The 24,280-nt window shown below is 43.9% G+C and overlaps 1 protein-coding gene and 1 long non-coding RNA gene across 8 annotated transcripts in view; one reads left to right on the forward strand and one right to left on the reverse strand.

Annotated features, from left to right (window-relative positions):
• MFAP3L (microfibril associated protein 3 like) overlaps nucleotides 1–14,951 on the forward strand; it is a 45,928-nt gene extending 30,977 nt beyond the window's left edge. For all 5 annotated transcript variants that reach the window (XM_008155233.3, XM_054717645.1, XM_054717646.1 and 2 more), the window contains one exon: nucleotides 9,224–14,951. In XM_008155233.3, the coding sequence (XP_008153455.1) occupies nucleotides 9,224–10,173 (950 nt within the window). In that variant the 3' untranslated portion in view covers nucleotides 10,174–14,951. The remainder of the gene's footprint in view (nucleotides 1–9,223) is intronic.
• Nucleotides 1–24,280, reverse strand: part of LOC129149447 (uncharacterized) — a 183,731-nt gene that overhangs the window by 10,288 nt on the left and 149,163 nt on the right. For 2 of the 3 annotated variants that reach the window (XR_008556337.1, XR_008556338.1), the window contains one exon: nucleotides 9,374–9,459. The exons of the other annotated variant lie outside the window; for it this stretch is intronic. This is a non-coding gene — a long non-coding RNA (uncharacterized LOC129149447). Of the gene's footprint in view, nucleotides 1–9,373; nucleotides 9,460–24,280 lie in introns of those variants that run through there. 3 annotated transcript variants of the gene reach the window in all.

The following is a 24,280-nucleotide window of genomic DNA, read 5'->3' on the forward strand; positions in this document are numbered from 1 at the left end:
AAAGGCATTAGTCAAAGTATATGGGATTATAAATACATTATTGGAAGTTCCCAAGAAGCACATGATAGTTTTTATTTGAGCAAGTTCCTTAACTTTTCTTTTTCTTTTTGGTTAATCCTCACCTGAGGATATTTTTCCCATTGATTTTTAGAGAGAGCAAAAGGTAGGGAGGGATGGGAGAGAGAGAGAAAATAAAAACATCAATGTGAGAGAGACACATCGATTGGTTGACTCCCGCACATGCCCGACCAAGGCTGGGGATAGAATCTGCAACAAAGGTATGTGACCTTGACTGGGAATTGAACCCTCAACCTTTCGGTGTGTGGGCTGATGCTCTAACCATAGACCCACACTGACAAGGGCCCTTAACTTTTATGAGCCACAGTTTTCCTATCTGTAAAATAGAGACAATTCCTTTTACTACCATGTGAGTTTGTGAGTCTTAAATAACCTATTCTGTGTTAAATGCTTAATACACTACCTGGCACATACCAAATTATCACTAAATGGCAACTGCTGTCATTGGAAATATTGTCCTATATCATCACAATCATAGATTCTAAGTGCTTAAATCTCTGGTTTGTAAAGAAAGGGAATCATTTTCCAGGTAATTTCTTATTCTCTACCTCAGTTTCTCAACCTTTTAAATAAAATTTAATAAACACACACACACAAAATTATGTCCCTTAAATGTTAATTTGAAATTTCAAAAGAATATGACTGCCATGATAGCTAGTTTGGAATCTCTCCACCAGCAGAGGCTCGCCCTCCCCTATCTCATCACTTTGTATACACAGGGCCCATTGATACCCAAGAGGCTTCTTTCTCTGAAGAAGCAGTGTAAGTGGAAATTGCAAAGTATCTTACACACAGGGTGACCTTTACATTTGCTGAACCCAGTGTTTTGAGATGCTGTTAAACCCCCTACCATGCACAGGATAGACCCCTACAAAGAATTATCCAGTGCAAAATGTCAGTAGTACCCAAGTTGAGAAAGCCTGGTCTAACCCAAAGAGGCACACCTCAGTGAACTAAAGAATCATTGTGGCCGAAACCAGTTTGGCTCAGTGGATAGAGCGTCGGCTTGTGGACTCAAGGGTCCCAGGTTCGATTCCGGTCAAGGGCATGTGCATTGGTTGCGGGCACATCCCCAGTGGGGGGTGTGCAGGAGGCAGCTGATCGATGTTTCTCTCTCATCGATGTTTCTGGCTCTCTATCCCTCTCCCTTCCTCTCTGTTAAAAATCAATAAAATATATTTTTAGAAAAAGAATCATTGTGAAGTGGGTCTTCAGTTGTGTGGACCCATCATGTCTTTTGGCATAATACATTGATTCATTTTCCAAACTGAGGCATATTAAGGGCCAACTTGGCAACAAATCACTGTTTGTGTTTCTTTTTTCTTTTTCTTTTCTTTCTTTCTTTTTTTTTTTTTTTTTTTGTGTGTGTGTGTGTGTATGTGTGTGTGTTTCTTTAAATGAGTTGTGCTCCATTTGGGAATGTGAGCCACAATGCTTTAGTCTTAGCCATGAAAAGACCCTTCCAGATCTACCTCAGATAAGGATGACAGCTGAGATTCCCAAAATGTAATCCTTTCATATGAACCCAGTTTAGGTTGCTCTTGTCTTGGAAGGCCACCTATAGCTACTATCAAAAATGACTCTTACTAGTCTGCATGGAATTACATGCTTGGCACTGTTTTAAAAATTAAGAATACCAGATCAAATTAGCTGAAGCATATGTTGTTTCCCTTACCAGAAAATGAAAATATGGGTGCTGCCCTAGCCACTTTGGCTCAGTGGATAGAGCTTCGGCCTGCAGACTGAAGAATCCTGGGTTCAATTTCAGTCAATGGCACATACCCCAGTTGCAGGCTCAATCCCCAGTGTGGGCGTGCAGGCAGCAGCTTATCAGTGATTCTCATCATTGATGTTTCTCTCTCTCCCTCTCTCTTCCTCTCTGAAATCAATAAAATGTATATATATTTAAAAATAAAGAAAATATAGGTGCTTTTCAGATATTACTCGTGCCTTTAAGCAGAGCAGAAGTGCAGGATCTGCCCAGTCCTTCCACTCTCACCATCCTGAGCTGAAAGCTGAGCTAAACCTGTTATCCTAGGCTACCGTGGCTCCACATGATGGAGGAGCTGGCTTGTTGGAGCTGCCCTAGTAGTATTCTGAAGAGGTTCCTTGGGAGGACTGGGGAGGGAGGGCACAAGAGCCCTTGCAGCTTGCAATGTATAAAACCTGACTATGCAGTGGCTTTAAGGAGCTGTCGTGTATTGCAGAAGCCCTGTAACAGGTGCAGCCATGCAGTGCTAAATTTGTTTTCAATTATGTTTTGTGAAAGGGCATGGATCCTTTTGCTACAGAAGCCCGTATTTCATAGTGGAAAATAAGGGCCACATTTGTAGCCACAAACCCACATACATTTTGTTCTTACTTGAAGAGCATCAGTGCAATGAGATGCTTGTTCAAGTGAATGTTGTGTTTCATTTATGTTTACATAAACACTCACTGGAATTCTCACCACCTGAACATTTTTATTTAAGTTGGTTTCAGGAAAATAACCTCCTTGTTTTGGCAGATTGAACTCTTCCTTCTTGAATAGCATGGACACGAGGAGCTTAAGAGCCTGAGTAAATGGAGTTTAGAACAGTTTTAATCTTATACCACTCACTGGGGATATACTAGTAGACAAACTGTACATCAGTTTGTTTACACATCCACAGACATCTCTAAGGCAAAAGAAATCCTTCTCTTCTCATAAGTAATTTGAGGGAAATTCTAAGAGCTTAGCATTTGGATATAATGTTAATTTTTAATGCTCAGTGATCCGTAGGAAAAGCTGGGAAGATTTAGGATTTCCATAGACATGGTATTTGGAGAAAAGCTGCAATTACAGTGTCTTTGTGGGTTGTGCTCTCACTTTCCTTAAGGTTCTTCAGTTCCAGAAAGTGTTGATGCAGCTCATCTCTGTACAGCAAGACCTGGGTCCAAAGTTGTTTGCATGAGCGATAGTTCTGATCTGGTACCGTATATTAGTTTTACGTTGGGTCACAATAACCCCTATACCATAAAATTATTTTCGTTACTACTTCATAACTGTAATTTTGCTACTGTTAATGGAATCGTAATGTAAATATCTGTGTTTTCCGATGGCCTTAGGCTCTATAGCAGCGGTGACCCTGCTAGCGGTGACCCTGCTAGCGGTTCTCAACCGCTGCTATAGAGCCTAAGGCCATCAGAAAACACAGATATTTACATTACGATTCATAACAGTAGCAAAATTACAGTTATGAAATAGCAACGAAAATAATTTTATGGTTGGGGGTCACCACAATACGAGGAACTGTATTAAAGGGTCGCGGCATTAGAAAGGTTGAGAACCACTGCCATAGAATGTCCTAATGTTTACAGGTTTAACTGTAGTCATACGGTGCTGTTGATCCACTTCTCTTCCTGACACTGTCCTATTGACACGACGTTGTGCTGTCTTCAGTGACTTCCCCTCCATGTGTGCAGGCATGCCCCAGGGTGGCACAGAGGTACCAGGGCAGCCACCTTCCTGGGTGGGACTTCCTGGACGGCTTATTCCAGAGAATGTTGGCAGGGGAAGAAAACTCTAGAACTATGTCCCTGGAGAGAAAAACTATTCTGGAAAGAAATATTTTTCATTACCTTGATTTTCTTGCATTCATTAATATTTTCCCAGTCAATCTAGGCTTGCCTGAGTTGAAGAATTTCAAGTCTAAATGTTGCTCATAGGTTACATTCATTTTAAATTTTGAGGATTCCTCCAAATCAACCTTCCAAAGGTTTTTAGCCACCCAACTCCCACCTGCAGTGTGGGGGAGTGTTCCTTTCTCTGTTCTCTTGGAAACATAATGTATTCTCAGTATCACCCCTCCCCCTTTATTTGGCATTCTGAAAAGTGAAAAAGTTATGTTTTTTAAAATTAATCCCTTTAAATTTCAATTATAAATCATTGGTGTTTTTTTACACTTAGATACCATCTGCATTTCCTTTTTTTCCCTGTGACTTATCCATTCACATCTTTTCTCCATTTTTTTTCTTTTGGGTTGGCCCTTCTGGATTTTAAAAATGTTTTGTCAGCTATAGGAGCACCCACCGACTTCCCTCTTTTGCTCCTGTGCTTCCCTCAAGCCTCTCTAGGAAGCCTGTCCCCACTGTTCCCTTCCCCAGCCCCTGTCCTGTGCCAGGGAAACCCCAGTTATTTATTGGAGTCTGTGTCCCTCTTTGGCTTGGACTGTTTTTGCAGTCAGGCATCATCTTTGCATTTTCACATTCTGGGGTGGAAGCTGGTATATAAACAATGTATTCAACAATCGTTACTGAATGCATGAACAAGATTTAAAAGAAAGATCGCTGCCTTCTAAAAATGTCAGCTTTGTTGTGCAGCTTAGCGCACACCACAGCACAGCTAAGAAATAACATCTGCTAGCTTTTCTCTTTGCAAAGGAGAACCTGTCCCCACAACACTTCTGTTCACGTGTGGATGATTTTCACGTGTGATTCTAGTGCTTGGAGTTTCTTGGGCAAGACTGTGACAGGTTCTGGGCAAACTCTAGTCTATCTGGCTCCTTTTTTCCAGTCTCTTCCTGCTGCGTGTGACAGTATTTTAGCCTGACCTTCAGATGACACTCAGAGGACCAGAGTGAAGAGGGGGGATGGAGGAAGGGTGTTTCAAAGGGGGAACTACAGTCAGCAAAGCATTGGGGGGACGTGAACTACCATCAAGAAGGTTCGGGAATACATGTAATCTTTTGCATTCAGAAAGTAATGGTTCAACAGCTGCCTGTTTTATTTCCTCCGAAATCAATGCATGTAGAACTGACTTAGCATTAGCTGCTGACATTTTAGGTATGTGTTGATGCTGAAGTGATGCAACGTAATAAAAATGCAGCACATCTCTTGGACCAGGGGTCCTCAAACTTTTTAAACGGGGCCAGTTCACGGCCCCTCAGACCGTTGGAGGGCCGGACTATAGTTTTAAAAAAAACTATGAACAAATTCCTATGCACACTGCACATATCTTATTTTGAAGTAAAAATACAAAACGGCAAAAACACCCGCATGTGACCCGCGGGCCGTAGTTTGAGGACGCCTGTGACTTGGACATTGCCTCTCAATTACAATTTAAAACACAGGGGGACAGCGCAGTGTATACCCGATTCATGTGTATAGTTCTGGGAGTGTTTTTATTTAACTTTCTGACAGCTGAAGTTGGGACCGTTCCAGAATGACTCTTGGGACAAGGTCTGTATAGACGGAGGTGAATGGCTCCGTGCAGCACAGAAAATGTTCTCAGGTTGATCCCAGCTGGGCAGGTACCCTGCAGAGATTCTGCATGAGCCTGGGCTCCAAGCTGATGTGGGAGGACCCCCAAGGTGGAATTTGTGCCATCGTCATCATTTCTAGGGGTTCATATGATAATAGAACAAGCAGAAATCTTTATCACTAGTCACAGGTTAACTGAGGCTGAGGCATAATTTGAGTCCTAATTCCTAGGAAGGAATCAATGTATCAGCCTTTATAAAAGAAGCCTGACAGACCTACATCACCTTTGAGGTCGAAATCTTAGCTCTTCTGACAGTACAGTCTTTAGAGAGGTAGACGCGCGCGCGCGCGCGTGTGTGTGTGTGTGTGTGTGTGTGTGTGTTGGCTTCCAAAGACTTCCTTTGTGATCTGATAATAGAATGTTTAATCCAGGTCACACATTAAAGTCTAAATGTAATTAAACCACATTAATCCTTAAAATAAATATGATGGTTGTTTCAAGAGGAATCTAGTAAAGGACCAAAAACTAAAGAGATGCCTAGATTGGAAACAGGAAATTGCTGGCAGGGAGAGATGTGGTCCCAGTCATTTAACTAGGGTGCTGCAGCTCAGATTATAGGTAATAACCCAAGTGTTTTAGGATCATAACATACTGGTAGATTCATTTTGTCATAGTTTATAGTTAAGCAAATATAGTCACTTCACAGATACATAGCCAGGCTTCAGAATTCAAGAACAAACTAAATTAATGATTGAATAAAGTATATAAAAGATGTTAGTCTAAAGACCCACTGCCCTGGACTAAGAAGCAGAATATGCTTCTAAGTAAATATCTGCTGAAAATCTGCTTTTCCCCAAAATGAGCCATAAATGTCACCTACTAAGGTTGTGTTTGGTTCCAAACTGTGCCTCTTTGCACAATGTGAAAAGAATCTTCTGAAATGTCTAAATTCTAATCTGCATTGAATTGCTTGGGTCCAGAATAAATACATGTCAGTACACAATTACAAATATGCCTGAAAATAACTATGAAATTTACACTGAGAAACATCTTGAAATAGTGGAAAGCATTGGCATGTTGTAAATAAAATATATTGTTGCATTTCGTTTGTAACAAAATACAATATGACTAAAACTATTATGTAGGTGCCAGGAGAAGGCTATTTATATTACCACTAGAGGCACAGTGCATGGATTCGTGCACTGGGGGGGTCCATTAGCCTGGCCTACACTCTCGCAATCCAGGACCCCTCGGGAGATGTAACAGTGTGCAAAGTGGCAGGCAGCTTGGGAGGAGCCCGAGCCGGCGCTGTTCCTGCTCATCCCAGCCTTGCTGTCCCTCCTGCCACCGCTTGGTAGTGCTGCTGTGCTCACCAGCTATGAGCCTGGCTTCTGGCTGAGCGGCACTCCTGTTGTGGGAGCGCACTGACCACAAGGGGGCAGCTCCTGCAGTGAGCGTCTGCCCCCGGGTGGTCAGTGCGCATCATAGCGACTGGTCATTCGGTCGCTTAGGCTTTTATATATATAGATTAGCTGCCTACCTTCCTAGCTTAGTGTTCTTTTCTGCACGCAGGTTCAGACTACTCTGTTTTTGTATTTACAGATTAATTCCTCCATAAAAGGAGTGGCACTGGGGAGGTTAGAAGATGAATAAATTGATTATAATCATTCCCCATACAAATAACCTCACCTCCTCACCCTCTTCCACCCTATTTCCTTTTGTATTTTCTTACAAATAAAGGTAAATGTATCACCTATAATTCTTGGAGCCCAGTGCCTTCCATATCTATAATAAGCTTTTAATCAACTAGAGGGGTTTTTTGTTTTGTTTTGTTTTTGTTTTTTTTTGTCTCCTAGGCCTGTTGTAGTCTACTCTTATGAAACAATCAAATTTTAAGAAAATCATCATTCCCCTTGCCTCCTATCATTATACATTTGGATAAATCTGCAGTAAAAGTATCAAAATTCAGGTTCAGGGGATGAAAGGGGTGGAAGCTTGCCCCTGCCTCATGAGAATGAGAGAAAACTTCACAGACCGGGTGCTAGGTTTGTTTATTCTTGCACATTCACAGAGACTGAACATTTCGCTAGATTTTCCAAACCAGTGTTTTCTACTCTTGGGGAAAATATACTGGCTGAATTGTTAGAAAAGGGTTAGTCAGGGACACCAGGAACCACTCTTCACAGATGTTCTTTCAGAAAGCAAAGTAATGTGACAGCATCCACTAAGGGCATCCTGTCAGATTCCCCAGGGCTAGTAAGTCAGGGACTGCGGCCCGCAGGAGGCACCTCACCGCTCCTGCCAGCTTCCTTCAGAATGTTCCTTGGACTGCAGTCACCATGTGGTAGCAGAACGATGGTGGAATATAGAAGGCCCTCTGTTGCCTTATTCCTTAGTCCCTTGGTCATGTATGTGCTCACTAGTTTTAAAAAGGAGCATTTTGCTTGTTGCTTTTGGGAAATATCAGACTCTTTTTTTAAAAAAAAACACCACATATTTTATTGATTTCTTACAGAGAGGAAGGGAGAGGGATAGAGAGCTAGAAACATTGATGAGAGAGAAACATCGGCCAGCTGCCTCCTGCACACCCCCCACCGGGGATGTGCCCGCAACCAATGCACATGCCCTTGACTGGAATCGAACCTGGGACCCTTCAGTCCGCAGGCCGACGCTCTATCCACTGAGCCAAACCAGTTTCAGCAAATATCAGACTCTTAATTAGAATTAAAAGTCACTGCCAGGAGGGAAGAAACAAGTAAAAAGCCTATGCAATAATAGGTATTTAGGAGGAAACTACACGTTAAATGGTCCAATCTCTCAGGAGAGGTCCTCTAGCTGGTTTGGGGAACTAGAGTGCTTTTATGGAGAAATATCTGCCTGCTCTGTTCCTTAGACCTCCCCCGAGGCCTGACCTGGACCCTCCCTTCTCTATAGGACAGTGTAGGTGGGTAGAGATGGGATTACAGAAAAGCTCAGACCCAAGACCCACAAGCCAAATCTAGTTTCATGTTGTCCAGGGATCCTCTGACCTATGGGTATACAGGCAGACTAGGAATTAACACCAACTAAAGAGTTTTGCCTGACTCAGAACCTCATTCACAAGGCAACACTAGGTCCTTTCCAGGCCAGAGGGAAGTATTTCTGTTATCAACATGCATTCTCTACTGTGTGAGGCTTACTTTCAATTTGATGAGTCTATCATTTGTTTTCAAAACTAAAACAAATTGATACTAATTCATATCCAACCTCTGAATCTTCACATTGTTAGCTAATATAGATAAGTAGTATAGATAATTCATTGTAGATTCTCAAAATTAATGACACAATCATGTGTTAATCAATAGAGGTCATACAAGGACAACTTCAATGTCAAATATGAACAACCTGGGTAAACAATTATAACTTAATTTGATTTACTCCAGATTTTATGTTGGTCCTAAACTACTTGATATTCTGAGAAGCATTAAACTCCCCAGTGTTCAACAGAGTCATGCTCACAGGCAGGTTAGAAAATCAGATGCTACAGTGAAGGAATTCTCTAGTAAGAGCACAGTATTTTCCAGATTGTTTATTTTTCACTAGAATGTGGAATTATACAGTATGCTTTGGTGGTTTAAAGAGTGAAGACTCTTGAACTTGAGTTCATCTTCTAGCTCTACTACTTCCAAACTAGTGATCTTGGGAACATGGTTTAGTCTAATTGTGCCTCCGTTTTGTCATCCTATAAAGTGGGGCTAGTATTAGTACCCATACAACAGAGTTGTTGTGAAGATTAAATGAGTTTATACATGTCAATGTTGGGCACACAATAAAGGTTCACTGTTGCTATCATCAATAGAAGATATTTCTAGTAACGTGCAAGCTTGTAGCCACTTCAATAGAAACCATATGACTTTTCTTTGAATGTTCTCTCCCTTCCAACAGGAAAATGGCAGATGCACGAGGGTGGCCTCCTGAACATCACCAAGGTGTCTTTTTCAGACCGAGGGAAATACACATGTGTTGCCTCCAATGCCTATGGCATTGTGAACAACACGGTGACCCTGCGCGTCATCTTCACCTCGGGAGACATGGGTGTCTACTACATGGTGGTCTGCCTCGTGGCCTTCACCATCGTCATGGTCCTCAACATCACCCGTCTGTGTATGATGAGTAGCCACCTGAAGAAGACAGAGAAGGCCATCAACGAGTTCTTTAGGACAGAAGGTGCAGAGAAGCTGCAGAAGGCATTTGAGATCGCCAAGCGGATCCCCATCATCACCTCAGCCAAAACTCTAGAGCTTGCCAAAGTCACCCAGTTCAAAACCATGGAGTTTGCCCGCTACATTGAAGAGCTGGCCAGGAGTGTGCCGCTGCCTCCTCTCATTATGAACTGCAGAACCATCATGGAGGAAATCATGGAGGTGGTCAGGCTGGAGGAGCAGGGGCAGAATTTTGTGCAGCACACACCAGAAGGCCAGGAAGCCATGGACAGGGATGAGGTATACATGATCCGAAACTCTCTGAAGCGAAGTGACTCTCCCACCGCCGACTCAGACGCCTCATCGCTGCATGAACAGCCTCAGCAGATTGCCATCAAGGTGTCCGTGCATCCACAATCCAAAAAAGATCACGTGGATGACCAAGAGGGTGTACAGTTTGAAGATGTCAAAGATGAAGAGGACACAGAACTGTCAGCTGAACAATCCCCAGAAACTGTAGAGCCTTCTACAGATGTAACATCCACAGAGCTAACGCCTGAAGAGCCCACACCTGTTGAGCCCATGGCTGTTGAGGTATCAGATAGAGTCCCGCCGCCAGCTCACCTGGAAACTACAGAGCTGGCAGTGGCACATGAAAGAAACACCTGCATTATTTATGAAAGCCATGTCTAATATCAACTCTGAAAAGCTATGCATATTAAGAAAATCAGGGGCTGCTCCTCGTAGTCCAGATGTAGTACGCACTTGCCACTAAGCCTTACCAGGAGACTCTCATCCCTTAGGTAGGAGTGATGCTATTGTAGAAGGGGAAACACCTGTGTGCAGTCCTTGTGACTGGACTCCCCAGGAGAAAAGGATGCAGGAAACATCAGGGTGCAGAATTGATGCTATTGTCCAAGTGATACAAGTTTTAGAGACAATTCTCTGCCAAATACTTTCACTGGTGATGCCCTTTTGGCAAAGAGTACACTACTGTAAGATAAATTCTGAATTCAAGAGCCCTGTCCAATGCACACTGCATTGCTTTTCTTTAAAAAAAATTATAGGTCTGCTACAATAGCAAATGCACGTATATGGGTTTGTTGCACTTTCTTCTCAGTCCTTGTTCCTTTCACTGTTCCTTGAAATGGAGTAGTTGTTGTTATATTAATACTAATGGCTCTTTCTGACTTAGTCTTCTATGTCCTTGCTTTCCCCTAGAACATTTACCTCAGAGGCTTTGGTATCAGTCACCAGTACCAGGGCTGATATCTACAAGTCATTTATAATGTTCCAGAGTAGTCACTAGACTCCTTGTTTTTGTTATTCCCAAGGCCTATTTTCATACCTTGATTTTTACTTGTTTCCAATAAAGCTGCTGTAAGTGAAACTGAGAAAAACTTTGCCCAGGAACAGCACTTTAATAGCCAAATGAAAACGTGTTTACCTGTCCAATTCTAAGAACCTTTGTGTGAGCTCAACTGAAGTATGGTGGTGATGGTGGATTATAAAAGGTTGAGTATACCCGTAATAACCATGAAAACTGCTGTTTTTACATTTAAGTAACATCATCCTCAAAAAAAAAAAAACAACCCGATCTTTACCTGGAAAATTTATTGCTTCCTAAGTCAGAGGCATTTGAATCCCTGTAGGTTGTAGAATATTGGCTACCCAAGGACTTGGAGGGAAGGATAATGAAGAGCTAATATGCTAATTAGACCAAACAGCAGAACAACCATCCGGACAACCTTCCAGACGAAGCCGGGGCCACGATGGCTGAGCTCCTTGCATGAATTTTGTGCATCGGGCCTCTAGTATTATAATAGTATAGGAAACTGTACCATCAAATTTCATGCCAAAAGTATTAAATTAATTTTTAGTCTCACAAGAAAGTTATAAGCAAGGTAGAATGATGTCATAGACAAAAGACAAAACTAGTCATCCAAAGGCCAACACCTTACTTGGCAATGCCAATAACCAGCTGCCTGGCTTTGGGCAAGTCTGGGTTTCAGTTTCCTTATCTGTCAGAGGCAGAAGACTTGGTAAGTCCTAAGCACCATTTAAATAGTCTCATTCTCTCACAGAACCAAACCAATATTATCCTTGTTCTTTTTCACAGTTACTTTAAAGATTGTCATTTGTATCTCTAATGTTTATGCTGCATTACTTACTCAATAATGAGTAAGTATGATTTTCAAAAATCATAGCATTTTAAGTAAATTGTAGATCTTCTCCCCCCTTGCCCCACAAATTAATCATTTGACCACTTCTACAATTTAGATTTAATCATGATGAGAACAAGTGGTGTTATTTCATGTTCACTTAGGAGGAGGGAGACACTAACCTTAAAGCAGTTATAAGGGTCATGACATTGGAGGTTAGTTACATGGACCACATTGGTGATGAGAGAGCAGATGAAGATGTCTAGTCCTTAATCTGCCACTCTCTGGATAAGTGAGTGACCTTGGGCAGTTCCCTTCTCCATTCTGGGGTTTAATCTTTTTAACTTGCAAAATATAGGGGTTGTTGTGCTCGTTGATCACAAAATCCCTTCTAGCTCAGACATTTAAAGTTTTATGGAAAATTGGTAATCTCTCATGGTGGCCCCCATAGCATGAGACATGCAATATTAGGAACAAAAATGGGTACATGAGGTTGGATGCTTTTGCTGTCCAAACTTTACAGCAAATGTCTCTAGCTCTGTAGCTGAGGGCAGTGGGTATGGCTTTAGGAATGGCTTTGATGGGTTTTTTTACTCCTAGATACCTGATATTGAAGGCAAACTCACAAGATGTGGAGTTTGATCAGACATCTCTTGGTCAAGAATGAACTCTTGGCATCTTGGGTGGTCACATAAAGAAATTAGTAGTGAGCAACAAGAGAAACCATGCTTCCTGATTGGGCTCTCCTGATTGGGATTTTATGTATTTGGATGCAGAAAAGTTTTATCTCCAACTCTCAGAATATAAACATTTTTCACTTGTTATAGAGGTCAACAAACTCTTACCAGGGATCTATATGCCCAAAACAAGAGAGACTTAAGCTCACTTTGGGGTATTGTGAGAACTGTTTCTCAATGTATTCTGTTTTCATTCCACCCAAACCCATGTGCATATTTCCACATGAAAATTACAGGAGAAGACATCTAGTATTTCGTCTAGACATTGATTCAGGGTAAAACGTTTAAAATGGGCAAATTTTTTATGAAGTAGGAGCAGAAATGTGTGACCAAAGAATGTTTCCATTTTGCTTTTAGCTTCTTTAGACTGAGGAGATTATATCAAAATGTTCTCCCTCTTTAAGCATCCAAAAGCTCTTGATATAATAATAGCCAACCTAAAGGGAAATTGGCTTACAACAGAGATTTCTCCTCCCAGAAATTCTACACTCTTCCTATCCATCCTATTGCTTCTTACAAAGGGAGAAAGGTTCTCCTGCTAGAATATGAAATGTAGATGACCTTGTGACTTTCAGCTGATTTTCGAAGATCAATAAGATTCATAGACATATGGCTGTGTGAGTGTGTGTGTGTGTGTGTGCGCGCACACACACACACACGCACAACACATGTCAGACTCATTTGGGCAGTTTTAAAAGCTTAACACCAAATCCCAAGCTATGTTCCTTGGGTTATATGTAGTCATTCTCAAAATCAAACAATTTCGGGTTTCTGAGTCATCTGGTTATATTCTAGCAATTTTTTTCTTGAAATTCTGAAAATAATTCAGATAGTATGCATATTTAATTCACATAGGTGTCTGCAAACTTGGATGGTATTTATTGTAAATGAAACATTTATACTGAAAAATATGTAATTTATAGTGGTTTTGTTTAATATATTATATTTTCATATCGTTAGGGCACATCTACTCTTCTCATCTTTTTGTATATCATACTTAATAAAAAGAAATACTAATACTTGACTGACTGAAATCTCTAGGAACTAAATGTGATGCCTAATCTATAGAAGTCACTCTGAAAATCTGTGAATGTTCTCATACCAAGCATTATTGTGTCATCATTACATCAAGAATGATCTGTCTCAGATGTTTATAAGCATTCCTTTTTTTCAAAACTATGGATTCTGGAATCCCCTTCCTTTCTTTTTCTTTTTTGTTGTTTGCTGCATTTTTAATTGTGTATGTTGTTTAAGCTTCCCTTTAAAGGGCAAGTGTGAGATAAGAAAACAACTTAATGGAAAGACAGAATTGAACTATGGCTCTGTAGATTATTTAATGAACTGATAACCTGTTTTAAATCTAATGCTTGGGTTGTTATTTATTAGTGATCTAAGATCTGCTCACTTCTTTAGTACATAAAGAAAATGTGAGGCACAATGAATATTTGCATGTTTTGTACAGGCACACTCTCAATGTGGTGCAGCCAACACAAATCAAGTTCACTATACAAATACCAATCCCAACCACGGGAGGAACCATTTTACAATGGCAAATCTGGCATCTTTTATTCGCAAATGGAAATATTGTGCCAGTGTTGAAACTCTGAAATGGTTCTGTTAAAGGGGGATTTCCTCTCAGTGTTTCATTTGGTAAGAAAATGGAGCGTTTAACTCTTCTTTCAGATACTCTATTTTATACTCAGCACAGTTCAACTACTGACCTGTACCTATCTTCCCATATCCTTTTAGCAATCCCTTAAGATTATTATTCCTGTTTCTACTAGATTTTTAAACTAATTTATTGTAGTCTTTAAATACCTATCAGATCTCATTGTATATTCCCACACATATTTTGAACACCTGATATCTATAAGATATCAGGTGTTCATAATATTCATTTTTACATTTACCTATTCATTTAAAAGCCCTTCAGTAGATGACAACATTCATTTTCCTAATGCCTTTCTTGGGGCTTCTACAATGATTAATCTGGTTTGGATGAAATAAATCAGTGGGGGGGGGGGGTAGAATCAAGTAAAATAGAATTGCTTATTATGTTTTACAAAGGACTGAGAGTTTGTTATACAAGAAAACATATGAGGTTGGCAATGATCTTTATGATTCTATAGAGATACCATTTTAAGGAAGCTAATACTTAGACTACCACAATCAAAATTAAAGCTTTAGAGAATGTAAAACTATAAAACAATTAGCTCTAAGAATATTTTGGCATGAATTATTTTTTATTTAACCTGTAACAATAGCCTTCAAATGTATCTCTCTGATACCATAGAGCTGCCTACAATGAATTAGGGTCCAAGAAGATGCTTGTATTTCTGTTTGGTTTGCTATATATCTACTTCTGAATATCCTGTATTAAAATTGGAAAGTAAAAAAATTTACCTGGGGAAAATGTCAAACTGGCGATTTTGTGAACTATAAATGTTCAACCTTTTAAAAGTAATTTAAATATGGAAACAAATGACTGATATTTAAGTTGATGTTATAGTAGAAAAAAAATGTGATTCATCCTGTATTTTGATTGTTGCTTTAATAAAGGGTTTGCACAGGTGTGAGGATTGTGTGTTGTGTCCCACCTAAAGGGCATGTCATTGTGGCCTGGTTTACTTTTTGCAATGGCATTAAGTTATTTTCCCGACCTTCTGCATCTGCAACTTATCTTGGGGGGGCGGGGGAGGGAGGGAGGGAAATGAAATATTTTTTATGTCAAATTACCAACTATCCAGATTCAGAAACATTAACTTCATCCTAGCTCCATCCATAAAACTTCATAGCAATTTACTTTTATCTGTATCAAGACATAATTTTTGACATGTAACATCAAGCTTATTGAAGAGAATCCAGAAAGATCAGGAAACTCACATGTCCAGAACTTTCCACAGGAGTAGGCATGAGTAATAGGTCTGCCATAAAACATCTAGACAACACCCAATGCAGGACAAATCTAAGAACATGCTAAGTATGTCGGTTCCTTTGACGATCAGTAAGCTTCAAAAGCTGAATTCCACTCAGATGAGACACGCAAGTAAAACAAGAAAGGAGAGTTAGGAATGGGAAAGGAAGGCACATGACAAGGGTAGAAAATATTTTACTGTGGACTAAAGATGCAAAAGAAGTTACTGAGCAAGTGATACAATAAACCATACATATGGTATAACTAACCATCCATAGATTCTCTCAAGCGATAAAAAGGGTTTAAGAGAATTATGCTGGCATTCCTGGCAAAATGAATGATTGTGTCCTCATGAAAGAGAAAATAGGTAAGTTATGACCTAACCAGGTAATTTTGACTGGTGCATATTTTCAGACACAGAACAAACAGATACTAAATTATTTTTTGCAGATTTTGGAATGCCATGTTCTCCACGGGCCTTAATCAAAGGAGCTAGAGCTTGGTAAAGCTTAATGTTAATTAGTGATTTTAAAAGGATATAGTCACAGAGGTGGAAATTAAGTAGGATGTTATCTGATTTATATACCTTTTCTACAGTGTGCCTAACAAGTAGTAGCAGTTCAGTTCTGCTTGAAAATCTCTGATATCCCTGGCCAAGTAGCTCAATTGGTTCGAGCATTGTCCCGTACACCAAAAAGGTTGCTGGTTCAATCCCGTGCTCTCTCACAATGATCTCTCTCTCTCAAAATCAATAAAAACATCCTCGGATGAGGATTTTTTTTAAAAAAAGGAAAAAAAATCTGATAAATAGAGACCACACTACCTCATGCAGCAGCATATTCAATTGTTGATAGGTTTTAAATTCTGAGTAAAAAATCTTAAAAGTAATATCACACTGGTCCTTGAGCTAGCTGAAAGCATGATTTAATCCTACTATGATAAATTGTCTCTTTTGCCCTGGCTGGGTAGCTCAGTTAGTTAGAGCATTGTCCTGATATGCCAAGGTTGTGGGTTTGATGTCCAATCAGGGCACATACAAGAATCAACCAATGAATGCATAAATAAGTGAAACAACAAATCAATGTTTTCTCTCTAAAATCAAAAACTAAAATTAAAAAAAATAAAATTATCTTTTTACTGTCAAGATAATTAAAACAAAATTAAAATTATAAATGTATTCATTGAAAAGAGAGGATTACAAATATTGGGGGTGCTCCTGACACTACTACATTGATTACATGCCATGTGACACTCATTCTTTTGTGTGAATTGTTTCTGCCAATTGGTGTTAGAGGAAGAAGTCGGGTGCTTCCCCATAACACCTAGGCCCCGCCCCGGATGCCCTAAGGCTACAGCTCATAAAATAATGGATAGTTCAACAAACCAGAACAAAAAAGGAAAGCAGCAGCAGACTTGTTGCCTTGGTGATTATGGTTCTGAAGGACCATTAGAATTGACATACTGAAAGAAGTGCATATAAGTGTTAAGTAGAATATTGAGGAATTTTTGAATAGCAATTGAATGAGAGCCAGCACCAATTGCATTTACACTATTAGGGAAAATGAAGACTCCACGGGTAAAATGATAATTCTCCTAAAATACTAAAGAACTAATATTAAGAGAAACCAAGATGGCGGCATAGGTTAAACACCTAACCTGCAGCCGGGCACAACAATTTCAAAAATACAACTAGAGGTCAGAACGGACATCGTCCAGAACCACAGGAAAGTTGGTGGACTGAAATGCCCACAGCTGGGGGGAAGGAGAAGGCCACGGGGACAGTCGGGGAAGCCGTAAAAGCCTGAGGTATGGAGAAACGGGCGGAGACACGAGCACACGCGCCTGCGGGGAGGATGGAACCGGAGAGGAGGGGGCGGCTGATGACCTGGCCGGAGTTAACTGGCAGGAAGGAGATAAAGGCTCCGGAGTGCGCTGAGCGCCGGCTCCGATTGCACTGAACCCCATTCCGGGCGAAACCCTGGGAAACTCACTCACTTTCGCAACTCCGCCGCCCCCGCAGGCCGCCCGGCCTGGGACGCTGGGGACGCCGCCGCAGCGGCGGCGCCCGGAGCCCGGTGGCCTCCCAGCACCCATCCCCACTGCGCAGCCCCCGCGCACCTGGTGCCGTGGGCCGCGCGCCCCGCACACCGGACGGAGGCCCGGGCGCCCTCTCCGTGCACCTCCCGGCAGCGCTAGACTTCAGTAGAGTTGACTGAATTCAAGGGATTAAGAAGTATAAATTGGGAGGACGCCGCGGCGGCGACGTCCAGAACGCGGCGATGGCGGTGCCTGGAGCTCTGCGGCCGCCCAGCGCCCGTCCCAGCCGCGCGGCCCTCGCGCGCCTGGTTCCGCGGGACGCGCGCACCGCGCACCGGACGGAGGCCCGGGCGCCCTTTCCGTGCACCTCCCGGCGGCGCTAGACTTCAGTAGAGTTGACTGAAATGAAGGGATTAAGAAGTACAAATTGAGAAGTTTGAAAAAGATGGCGGCGGAGGTTAAAGGCTGTTCTGTTGCCTCGCACCCAGCGAAATCGGAGGGGATGAGGTGTGGAGGTGCGTGGGTCTGGCTGGTGGCGGGGGAAAGGGGCTTTTGTTCCAAACCTAAGGGAGATTAGCTCTCCAAAACCCTGAAACCCATCTTCTGGCGAACCCCGGGAGACCCAGATGCCTGCGGGGAGAGGCGGGACTTTTGCGGAGGTGCGCCCAGCAATCAGTGTTTGCTGCGCTGGAGTACGGAACGAGGGGACTTAGATACGTGGAAGGCAGAAGGACCAGACTCACAGCCATCGCGGCTCGCCGCACCATGGCCTGTTGGCGCCCTGAGACCCCGCCCCGCCCTGGGACCCGCCCCGCACGTTTTGAAGACCTGCCCCGCAAGTCTTGCAGGCACACCTGCGCCCCAAGCAACGGCTTATGCATGTGGGTGGCCTGCCCTCAGGCAGCGGACCAGACGATCTGCTGTTCTAATCGGACTGCTCCAGGGCCACTCAGACAGGAGGAAGAAACTACAGTTTTTGCTGTAATCCTTGCTGAGTGCCTAAGGCAGTAGCTGATCTACACCCCATTGGAGACCCAGAAACGAGGGCATCTAGTGGTCTGTGGGAGATGACACCAGATTTCAACCACGTGCATAAGGGACACATTCAACGGGAATATTCAGTGAGCGCCAAAGCTTTGCTGCACCAAGACCCGGCCCATAAACGTGTCTCCTGCACAGCAACTCTTCCTTTATAGACAAAGAGAGCCCCCCCAGTGACACCAACAACAATCAAGACTTAACTATACAAAGGAGGACCAAGATGGAGGCATAGGGCGGAAGCCTGATTGTTGCCTACCACAACAACTTTGAGACTACGACAAGAGAGCAGAGCAGACACCATCCAAGACCACCATAGGGCTGGCTGAGTAGATGCTCTACAACTAGAATAAAAGAGGGGTATGTGGGATGATGCTGATGCCGGTGACCCAAAGACCACACTTTAAGAACTACGGCTCAGGCGACACAAAAGAACTATGGCTCAGGCGATACAACAGCGGCCTGGAACGTGCTCGGCGCAGTTCCCCCGGCGGTCTCCGGCTGAGGGGACGGCTCCACTGGCAGCCAAGCACGGACAGACGAGCCCCTATGAGACATGGGGTGGGAGACTCCGCGCTTGCTGACCTCTGAGTCCGTCAAGAATCTCAACGCCCCGGAAGCGGCCAGGTGCGCATGCTCGGCGACCGGCCACCGATGCAGACCCAAGGGCCGACGCAGCGACGCCAGACTGGCCCACCGCCATGCACCGGGTGCACCGGAGCTTCGCCGAGCTGCCGCCCAACGAGTTCTGCAGCAGCCATACTGGAGCTCTGGAAGGATGGCCAGGGGAATTGCTGAGGGGGGATTGACCTGCAGGAATTGGGATCGGGAAGACGGGGCCCCGCTGAGACCCGGGTGCGGGCGGGGTTGCGCGCCTCTGGGCTCGGGTGTGGTCACACGCCTCTGGGTATAAGTGAGGCCTCAAGTCCCTGGGTCTAGGTGAGACCACATGCCCCTGGGTCCAGGTGAGGCCGGACTCCGGGTCCGGGTGAGGCCAAGTGCCCCTGGACCCGGATGACGCTGGATCCCGTGCCCGGGCGAGGCCAAGCGCCCCTGGGTCTGGGAGAGCCCACACACCCCTGGGTCCAGGCGAGACCATGTGTCCCTGGATCCGGGTGAGGCCGCGTGCACCTAGGCCCGGGTGAGCCCAAGTGGCCCTGGGTCTGGGAGAGGCCAAGCGTCCCTGGGTCCGGGTGAGGCCATGTATCCCTGGATCCGAGTGAGGCCTCATGCACCTAGGCCCAGGTGAGGCCACGTACCCCTGGGTCTGGGAGAGGCCAAGCGTCCCTGGGTCCGGGCGAGACCACGCGTCCCTGGATCCGGATGAGGCCTCGTGCACCTAGGCCCGGGTGAGCCCAAGTGGCCCTGGGTCTGGGAGAGGCCAAGCGTCCCTGGGTCCGGGTGAGACCATGTGTCCCTGGATCCGGGTGAGGCCTCGTGCACCTAGGCCCGGGTGAGCCCAAGTGGCCCTGGGTCTGGGAGAGGCCAAGCGTCCCTGGGTCCGGGTGAGACCATGTGTCCCTGGATCCGGGTGAGGCCTTGTGCACCTAGGCCCGGGTGAGGCCACGTGCCCCTGGGTCTGGGAGAGGCTAAGCGTCCCTGGGTCCGGGTGAGACCATGTATCCCTGGATCTGGGTGAGGCCTCGTGCACCTAGGCCCGGGTGAGCCCAAGTGGCCCTGGGTCTGGGAGTGGCCAAATGTTCCTGGGTCTGGGTGAGACCATGTGTCCCTGGATCCGGGTGAGGCCTCGTGCACCTAGGCCCGGGTGAGCCCAAGTGGCCCTGGGTCGGGGAGAGGCCAAGCGTCCCTGGGTCCGGGTGAGACCATGTGTCCCTGGATCCGGGTGAGGCCTCGTGCACCTAGGCCCGGGTGAGCCCAAGTGGCCCTGGGTCTGGGAGAGGCCAAGCATCCCTGGGTCCGGGTGAGACCATGTGTCCCAGGATCCGGGTGAGGCCTCGTGCACCTAGGCCCGGGTGAGCCCAAGTGGCCCTGGGTCTGGGAGAGGCCAAGCGTCCCTGGGTCCGGGTGAGACCATGCGTCCCTGGATCCGGATGAGGCCTCGTGCACCTAGGCCCGGGTGAGCCCAAGTGGCCCTGGGTCTGGGAGAGGCCAAGCGTCCCTGGGTCCGGGTGAGACCATGTGTCCCTGGATCCGGATGAGGCCTCGTGCACCTAGGCCCGGGTGAGCCCAAGTGGCCCTGGGTCTGGGAGTGGCCAAACGTTCCTGGGTCTGGGTGAGACCATGTGTCCCTGGATCCGGGTGAGGCCTCGTGAACCTAGGCCCGGGTGAGGCCACGTGCCCCTGGGTTTGGGAGAGGCCAAGCGTCCCTGGGTCCGGGAGAGACCATGTGTCCCTGGATCCAGGTGAGGCCTTGTGCAACTAAGCCCGGGTGAGGCCACGTGCCCCTGGGTCTGGGAGAGGCCAAGCGTCCCTGGGTACGGGTGAAGCCAGATCCTGGGTCCGGGTGAGGCCGTGCGCCCCTGGATCCATCCGGGTGAGGCTGGGTCCCAGGCCCGGGTGAGATCACGCGCCCCTTGGGTATGGGTGAGACCACGTGCCCCTTAGTCCGGGTGACGCCGTGCCCCTGGGTTCGGCCGAGACCAAACCAGAGGGAGTCGGACCTCCGTTACCACCATTTGTCCACCATCCAGAGCTGAGGGGTCAGTGCTGACATGTACACATAAGGAACTACTGGACATCGAAATTGGGTCTCAAAAGAACTGTTGGTCCAGGGGGAAGCTCGCTACAGATTGATTCATTTGCCTGTCAGCATAAATATTATTGCTCGTCTCACATTCAGTTCTTATTAGTATATATCTAGTGACATATGATCTCGTTCATCTAGAGGAAATGATGAACAACATAGACTGAGGAACAAGAACAGAACCAGAAGCAAGGAGGCATCAATCGGACTATCGGGCCTCAGAAGGAGGATAGAGGAGGGTAGGGGGAGGGTGGGGGGAGGGGGAGAGTTCAACCAAAGGACCTGTATGCATGCATATAAGCCTATCCAACGGTTAAGTTCAACAGGGGATTGGGGCATGCGTGGGGAGAGGGGTGGGATGGGAATGGGGGGATGAGGACAAATATGTGACACCTTAATCAATAAAGAAATTTAAAAAAAAAAAAAAGAACTAATATTAAATAAGCTAAAAATATGAGTGAAGATTGATAAAGCAATATGAGTTTTCTCCCAAAATAATTTTTCACTACCAATGGAGTGGATTTTCTTTTAATTGACTCATGTTTTAAGGTTCATTATAGAATAGGAATCCCAGTGAATCTTAAAAGGATAGAAGTCAAAATTGGGGGACTTCTTGTGGTTTAGTGTAAATGCTACACAGCATCTATTTCCTGAAAATTGTTATGAGTCAGATAAAGCTGATACTTATTGAAGACCCCTGACGTGATCAGTGCCTCTGGTTTTATTATGATTGATTTTTATGTTTGCAGGTACTGCATACTTCTTCCACGTAGGCATTTGGTGGGTTGCACAAAGTTGTCCCAAAGCCTTAAGAAAATTCCTAATTATAACCATCAAACTTTTCACATGAAGTGGGGAGAAATGACAACTGTGTCTAAAGAAGATAAAATTCTGCCCCAGCCATGCAGCTTGCCCTCATTGTCAATGGTGTTTCCTATTGGCAGTCCCTGCTGGCATTCCCTCAGCTGTTTGGCCAGTGGACCAAGTTATTATGCAGAAAGTAAAATGCTTGATTACAGAATAGATTCTATGAGAAAATTGATATACCATTTAGTAGACACTTGATGAGTTAACATAAGAGGTAAATTTTAATGTTGGTGATGTTTAGAATTATTTTAAAACTGAAACATAGAAATTATGACCTGGCATCATATTTGTAAAAATGTCTTCATCTAAAGAAGAAATTTGAAGTTGCAGAAAATTTAAATACATTCTATTTGTGTGTGAGGGGGCAGGATGATAGTGGATATGGGTATTATGTGATCATTAAATTTTTTTTTGAAATTTCTTTTTTTTTTAATTGAGGTATTATATGTGTACATATCTTACCATTACCCCCCCCACCCCACACCCATACATGCCCTCACCCCCCAGAGTTTTGCGTCCATTGTTTATGCTTATATGCATGCATACAAGTCCTCCGTTTGATTTCATAACTCCCCCACCTCTCCCTAACTTTCCCCCTGTAATTTGAAAGTCTGTTTGATGCTTTACTGTCTCTGTATCTATCTTTTTGTTCATCACTTTATAATGTTCTTTACTATCCCTAAATGAGTGAGATCATGTGGTATTTTTCTTTCATTGACTGGCTTATTTCACTTAGCATAATGTTCTCCAATTCCATCCAGGTTGCTGCAAATGATGAGAATTCCTTCTTTTTTATGGCAGCATAGTATTCCATTGTGTAGATGTACCACAGTTTTCAGATCCAGTCATCTGCTGACGGGCACCTAGGCTGTTTCCAAATCTTAGCTATTGTAAATTGTGCTGCTATGAACATAGTGGTGCATATATCCTTTCTGATTGGTGTTTCTAGTTTCTTCGGATATATTCCCAGGAGTGGGATTACTGGGTCAAATGGGAGTTCCATTTTCAGTTTTTTGAGGAAACTCCATACTGTTCTCCACAGTGGCTGCACCAGTCTGCATTCCCACCAGCAGTGCACGAGGGTTCCTTTTTCTCCGCATCCTCGCCAACACTTGTCGTTTGTTGATTTGTTGATGATAGCCATTCTGACAGGTGTGAGATGGTACCTCATTGTTCTTTTGATTTGCATCTCTCGGATAATAAGTGACTTTGAACATGTTTTCATGTGTCTCTTGGCCTTCCTTCTGTCTTCTTTTGAAAATATTCTGTTTAGGTCTGTTGCCCATTTTTTTATTGGATCATTTATCTTCCTCTTATTAAGTTGCATAAGCTGTCTGTAGATGTTGGAGATTAAACCTTTATCAGTGATAGCATTTGCAAATATGTTCTCCCATGCAGTGGGCTTTCTTGTTGTTTTGTTGATTGTTTCTTTTGCTGTAAAAAAGCTTTTTATTTTGATGTAGTCCCATTTGTTAATTTTCTCTTTAGCTTCCATTGCCCTAGGGGCAGTGTCAGTGAAGAAGTTCTTTTGGCATATGTCTGAGATTTTGTTGCCTGTAGATTCCACTAGTATTTTTATGGTTTCCCGTCTTATGTTTAAGTCCTGTATCCATTTTGAGTTTATTTTTGTGTATGGTGTAAGTTGGTGATCTAGTTTCAGTTTTTTGCATGTATCTGTCCAATTTTCCCAACACCATTTATTGAAGAGACTGTCTTGACTCCATTGTATGTTCATGCCTCCTTTGTCAAATATTAATTGAGCATAGTGGTTTGGGTCGATATCTGGGTTCTCTATTCTGTTCCATTGATCAATATGTCTGTTCTTGTGCCAGTACCAGGCTGTTTTGAGAACAGTGGCTTTGTAATACAGCTTGAAATCTGGTATTGAGATCCCACCTACTTTATTCTTCTTTCTCAGGATTGCTGTGGCTATTTGGGGTCTTTTTTTATTCCAGATGAATTTTTGGAGAGTTCTTTCTAGGTCTGTGAAATATGCTGTTGGTATTTTGATGGGGAGTGCACTGAATCTGTAGATTGCTTTGGGTAGTATGGACATTTTAATGATGTTGAGTCTACCAATCCATGAACATGGTATGTTCTTCCATCTGTTTACGTCTTCCTCTATCTCTTTTTTCAGTGTCCTGTAGTTTTCTGCGTATAGGTCTTTTACCTCCTTAGTTAAGTTTATTCCTAGGTATCTTAATTTTTTTGGTGCGATGGTAAATGGGATTGCTTTTTTAGTCTCTCTTTCTGTAAGTTCATTATTGGTGTATAGAAAAGCCATAGATTTCTTGGCGTTAATTTTGTATCCCGCTACATTGCCGAATTCATTTATTAAGTC

This window comes from Eptesicus fuscus, chromosome 6 (genome assembly GCF_027574615.1).
Source record: "Eptesicus fuscus isolate TK198812 chromosome 6, DD_ASM_mEF_20220401, whole genome shotgun sequence".
Classification (NCBI taxonomy): Eukaryota; Metazoa; Chordata; class Mammalia; order Chiroptera; family Vespertilionidae; genus Eptesicus; species Eptesicus fuscus.